The sequence below is a fragment of the Tupaia chinensis genome, unplaced genomic scaffold, assembly GCF_000334495.1.
Source record: "Tupaia chinensis unplaced genomic scaffold, TupChi_1.0 Scaffold000178_1, whole genome shotgun sequence".
Taxonomy (NCBI): Eukaryota; Metazoa; Chordata; class Mammalia; order Scandentia; family Tupaiidae; genus Tupaia; species Tupaia belangeri.
The window spans coordinates 96,403-101,829 of NW_006159653.1; the positions used below are offsets into that span (position 1 = coordinate 96,403).

Below are 5,427 nucleotides of genomic sequence, written 5' to 3' on the forward strand. Positions count from 1 at the left end.
GCTGCGGAGACGGGCACGTCAGCGTCCATTCCCGGCGCCTGGCCGCCTGCGTTCAGCAAGGACCGCAGCTCTTGTTAAAAATAATGGGTCTCGTGCCGCGGGGACGCCTGCCAGGCCTCGGGGTCACTGCGCCCGTCCGCCCGCCCTGCTCTCTGGCCGTCACTCCCAGACCTGCAGCCATGGCAAAGGACAGCTAGGGGCCCGGGGTCATGGCCTGAGCGCTAGGACGGGCCAGGCAGGCAACCCTACGCGCACCCGCTCTGGGCCTTCCGAGGGTGTTCTGCTCGGTCAGCCTGACGGGGACCTGCAGTCTTTCTCCCGGGTCTGACTGGCGTCCCAGCTGTGGATTTGTTTCGTTCACTTTGGAGAAAGAGAGGGAGAGAGAGAAAGTGAGAAAGCAGCCCTAAGGGGGTGGCCACACTGCGGTCCCTTCCCGTCCACTCTGCTCAGGGCTTTGGGCACCCATGCACTTGTGCTCAGTGTTTCCAATCCCTCGTCCTGGCCCGAGCTGCAGAGCGCCCTAACTACCACCCTGGGCTGGCCCCACTGCAGGTTTGTCTATTGGGCTTTTTGCTATAGGGTGTATGCTCGCTCTTGAGAGAGATCACCCTGGGGGGACAGCTGCACCGTAACCCTTCCCCTATACTTTCCTCTTGGGATTTTAGGCATGCACACACACGCACCCAGAGTGACTTCAGGGTGGCATGAGATCCAGTGCTCCAAACTTCAAGCTGCCGGCGGGGGGCCCCAGCTGTGTTCTGAAAGTCCTAGTCAGGGTTAGATGCAAAGGGCTGGGCTCCAGAAACAAGGTCGGAAGTTTGCTCAGGGTCACGTGATGAGTGGGACTCAGAGGGTACCAGCCCTCCTCTAACCCAGGCTCACACACCCAGTGTCCCCTCCCTGGTCCCTCCAGCCCTGGCGCCCAGACTGCATCTCCCACTCATGGGAGGGGGCAGCAGAGCGGCCACCCTGCTGCTGCCAGCAGGCCATCCTCATGCAGTCCCTTCCTGTGGCTGCATGTGTCAGAAGTGCATTCTGCCTGTGGTCACCTCGGCCCTGCAGGTGAAGACGGCGAGCAGCGTGCACTCGCCAGCCTGGCTCCATCGCTGCTGTCTTCCTGGCGGTCACTCAGCCTTCTCTTCCATTACAGCTGTCCCAGAGGAGGGGGCAGAAAAAGCAGAGACCAGCAGAGGCAGAGCAGCAGTGGAGCCCCGCAGCTGTCGCCCAGTCGCCTTCCCCCAAGGAGCCCCGCTTGGGAGCACCGGCAGCCCTGGGCCCCCAGTGCAGCATCTATTTCTCAAGCCCAAAGGGCCAGTCTGTCCGACTGGGGTCCGAGTTTTTCGATCAGCCTGCAGTGCCCCTGGCCCGGGCGTTTCTGGGACAGGTAACGTGAGCAGGGCAGCTCTGCGAAGTGCTCATCGCCGCGGGCACCCTGGTCCAGCCCTCCCCACCTCAGCCCTGGGCTGACCTCCTTGTCCTCGCAGTCTGCTCCCTGGCTGTGGGGTCCCTGGTTGACCGAGTCTCGGGTCAGCGAGAATAATGTGAGGATTGTTAGCACTGCTTGCCCTGGCTGGAGCTGCAGAGCCTCTGGGCAGGGACAGCCTCCAAACTGGGAAAGGGGCACCCTCAGCCACCTGGGGTCCCCTCAGGCAGGTCACCTGCAGGGACCATGGTCAGTCTGTCTGGAGCACTTGGGGGTGCTGGTCCTCCATGCCAGAGGCCTGCTGCTCTAGTTCTCCTGGAGGCTGGTGGCCCACCTCGTCCTTTAACGAGCCCACTGGTAGACTAAAGTGGCCGGGAAGAGCCAGTTTGTGTGACTGACAGGAAACGGGCCAGGAGTTGGGAGTCGGAAAGGGTGCGGTCCTAAACGGGCTGGGCCCAGTGGGGGCAGGATGACCAGACGGGCACCCGGCAGGTGGGGCCCAGGATCGGGTCTCCACCTGGAGCCCTCCGAGTTGCAGAGCTTCCCCAGGCTCCCTCAGGGCCCGAGCCCACGGTGGACACACGGGCTGGGCGGAGAGCAGGGTGTCTGTTGCCCCATGTCCTGGTGGGGCCCCGCAGTCCTCAGCCAGGGTGGGCAGCACACTTGCTTAACGGGTCTCGCCATGAGCTGCCAGGAGAGCTCTGCCTGCTCGGGGCTGAGGAGGGTGCCACCTCCCTCGGGCCCTCTGCCGGCGGTGGGGGGCGGGTGGTTGGGGGGCTGGGGCCACCAGCATCTGCTCTGGGTACACGTGGGGTCAGTGAAGTTGGAAAGCCGGAGGAGAGCCCGTGGGAAGCCCCTCTGCGGAAGGCCAATTGGCTGCTGTGTTGTGAGGTGCGGATCCTCGTCACACTGGAAAGCTGGCTGGACCAGGCCACCCTGGTCCGGGAGGTGGTCGGGCCACTGCCTTGGCCTGCCTAAGCTGCTGTGGACGCAAAAGGGAGTTTTGGGTCCCCGGCTCAGGTTTCAGCCTCCTTTTCTCCACCTGGTGTCCAGGAAGGCCTCCCAGAACACCCACTGAGCCCCCAGGCTCTGAGCTATGATGCTCACCCTGGCCACAGGCACCACTGGACCCCGTGGGCAGAGGCAGGTGTGGCCTGTCAGCTGTCCCCTCTGGCCTAGGGAGGGCTAGTCTGAAGTTCTGCAGTGAACCCTGTGGCATCAGGCCTGGCCCGGGTCCCAAGTGCCAGCTGGTCCCAGGCCTCTGTCCAGGACAGGCCATTCGGCAGGGTCTGGGCAGCCTGTGGTCAGGAGCATGCTTGGCGAGAACTGGTAGCCTGTGTGGTGGGTTCAAGCCCAGGCTAGGAGCAACGAAAGGGGCAGATTGGGGTGGGGGCTGCACCTGGTGTCAGCATACCCCAGTCCAAGACAGGGACCCCATCCCTCCCTGCCCTGAGCAGACCGACTGCCCCACAGGTCCTGGTCCGGCAACTTGCTGATGGCACGGAGCTCCGTGGCCGTGTGGTGGAGACTGAGGCATACTTGGGGCCAGAAGATGAAGCTGCCCACTCGAGGGGTGGCCGGCAGACGCCCCGCAACCGTGGCATGTTCATGAAGCCGGGGACACTGTACGTGTACCTCATCTATGGCATGTACTTCTGCATGAACGTGTCCAGCCGAGGTGAGCAGGGCTGTCTAGCAGAGCCACGGTGGCCTGGGGTGGCAGATACTTGAGCTGGAAGGTGACAGGGCTGGTTAGGAGAGTGGGTGGGCCTGAGTGCAGAGGAGCCCCGTCAGGCCACCACTGACCATGAGGACACAGAAGATCTGGGGTGAGCTGGACTCATTGTCACAAGGTCTGGTTCAGTTCTCGATCGGGAGCCATCAGGCCACATGGAGACGTGTGGTCACCACACCCAGGGAGCTGCTGGCACCTCGTGGGTACAGCTGCAGGCACTGTTGACAGCCCGCGACGCAGGGACCTTGGGTGGGTGCTGGGTCCGCGCTCCCGGGAGAACCTGTGCGCCCCGCCCATGGACACTACGTGGCTGTGGGGTGCCGCCAGGGCACTGCTGCCCCGGTCACTGCTGCCCTCGAGCAGGCTTGGTCTGGCCCGCCCGGAGGCCAGTCGGGCGGCATCTGGCGTGTTGTAGGTCAGAGCAAGTGCGGCAAGGTAGGACCTGTGACCCCGGGGCAGGCAGCTGGGGTGTCAGAGCCAGAGCCCTGGGGGACGGCGCAGTGGAGGAGGAAGGTGCAGGGCGGGGCCAGGCCCATCGGGAGAAGCTTCTCTCCTGCTCTCTTCTTGCCCCATGTCTACCCGCTACACTCTCAGGCATAAAAGAACAGCGTTGGGGCCAGGAGACGGTGGGGTGGCTAGTGCTGGCGTCCTGCATGGTGGCCCACAGTTCTGGTCCGACCAGGCAGCTGATTACACGAATGTGTGTGCGTCATGCCCCCGATCCAGGAGCACGAAGAAGGGACTGCGGGGTGGCCATCCTCCCTGCAGTGACTTCTCACACTCTGTGTCCCTCTGCAGCGAGCACAGGCACCCACCCTCTGGCAAAAACCTGAAAAAGACATGCTGGGAGCCCCTCCCAGACGGCCCGGTTATTACTGTCAGGCTAAGGGTCAAGAGTCCCTGGCACCCTGGCTGTGTGAGAAAGATGTCCTTGTCCACTCAGGGCAGGCCCCAGGGTGTGGGGGGACGGGAGTGATGCGGAAGCTGTGTGGAGCAGCTCTGCCTCCGGGCGGTTGGGCCAGGAATGCACAGGTGAGACAGGGCTGGCGTCTCAGGAAGGCAGCCACGCTGGGGGTAGTCATTGCCCCTGACGAATCTGGGGGCTTTCCCAGACAATGTGGGGGAGGGAATTTGGAAACTTGCACCCCCCCCGGAGGCCTGAGCCCAGGAACGGCAGTTTGTATTTCTGGCCTCAGAAGTGGCCTGGGCTGGTGGGCGAAGGTGCTCAACTGGAGGAGAGGCCGAGGTGAGGGGCCTCATAGGCATCTCCCTGTCCTGCAGGGACGTGTCGGCCAGGTAGGTGGGTAGTCCTGGGCCTGGCTGAGGTTCTCGGCCAGGCCTGAGTCGGTCTGTCTCTTGGTGGCTGTGAGCACTCCCTATTTTCACAGGGTCTCCTCCAAGCTGGTTGTAGCTTCGTGGGGGTTGCCACCGCAGAGGCCAGTAGCCATGGAAGAGCCCTGCCTGGGGCAGCACACAGAAGGCACCACTGCCCAGTCCCAGTGTGGAGGGCCAGTCGAGGCAGGGGTGGGATGCAGCCCCCCCATGGCATGCCCTGCACAGGGAAGCTGGATCCAGGAGCTGCACATCCCAGCCCTGTCTATCCACAGGGGATGGAGCCTGCGTCCTGCTGAGAGCTTTGGAGCCCCTGGGGGGCCTGGAGGCCATGCGGCAGCTTCGTAAGTCCCTCCGGAAGAGCACCGCCAGCCGAGCCCTCAAGGACCGTGAGCTCTGCAGCGGCCCCTCCAAGCTCTGCCAGGCCCTGGCCATCGACAAGAGCTTTGACCAGCGGGACCTGGCTCAGGACGAAGCTGTGTGGCTGGAGCCTGGATCCCCAGGGCCCAGGGGGTCCGCCGTGGTGGCGGCAGCCAGGGTGGGTATTGGCAATACAGGGGAGTGGGCCCGGAAGCCCCTGCGCTTCTATGTCCGGGGCAGCCCCTGGGTCAGCGTGGTGGACAGGGAGGCTGAAAAGAGTACACAGGCCTGAGCTAAGGGTCCGCACAGACAAGGCTTTTAAACTGCTAAAAGACAAATAAATGCTTTATTTCCAGAAAACTCAGCCAGAGCCCCCAGAATCGACTGTCTGCAGCCAGCTCCTGTAGGACGGGGACTCTGGGGCGGGGTCCTGGGCAGAGCAACCAGTGTATGGCAGGAGGCGGGCTGCTCTGGTACAGCTGCACCAACCCGGGCCCTCGAGCCCCGGCTGGGCGGACGGGTGATGACCGGCACAGGACCACGGTGGGAGAGGCTGGGGGCGCCCGGGCCCGCCGCC

At 63.9% G+C, this 5,427-nt stretch overlaps 2 protein-coding genes across 9 annotated transcripts in view; one reads left to right on the forward strand and one right to left on the reverse strand.

Moving 5' to 3' along the window:
* Positions 1 to 1,150: 1,150 nt before the first annotated feature.
* On the forward strand, positions 1,151 to 5,214 carry MPG (N-methylpurine DNA glycosylase; the record flags this gene model as incomplete). Its single annotated transcript, XM_014587005.1, is given in 3 exon segments — positions 1,151 to 1,384; positions 2,897 to 3,101; positions 4,766 to 5,214. Coding segments are annotated over 3 exon segments (816 nt in total), but the record flags the coding sequence as incomplete, so codon positions are not given.
* The window catches only part of NPRL3 (NPR3 like, GATOR1 complex subunit), a 47,958-nt gene continuing 47,697 nt past the window's right edge, over positions 5,167 to 5,427 (reverse strand). For 7 of the 8 annotated variants that reach the window (XM_014587003.2, XM_027771016.1, XM_027771015.1 and 4 more), the window contains one exon: positions 5,167 to 5,407. In XM_014587003.2, the coding sequence (XP_014442489.1) occupies positions 5,169 to 5,407 (239 nt within the window). In that variant the 3' untranslated portion in view covers positions 5,167 to 5,168. The remainder of the gene's footprint in view (positions 5,408 to 5,427) is intronic. The other variant, XM_006146337.3, reaches the window with a different exon arrangement.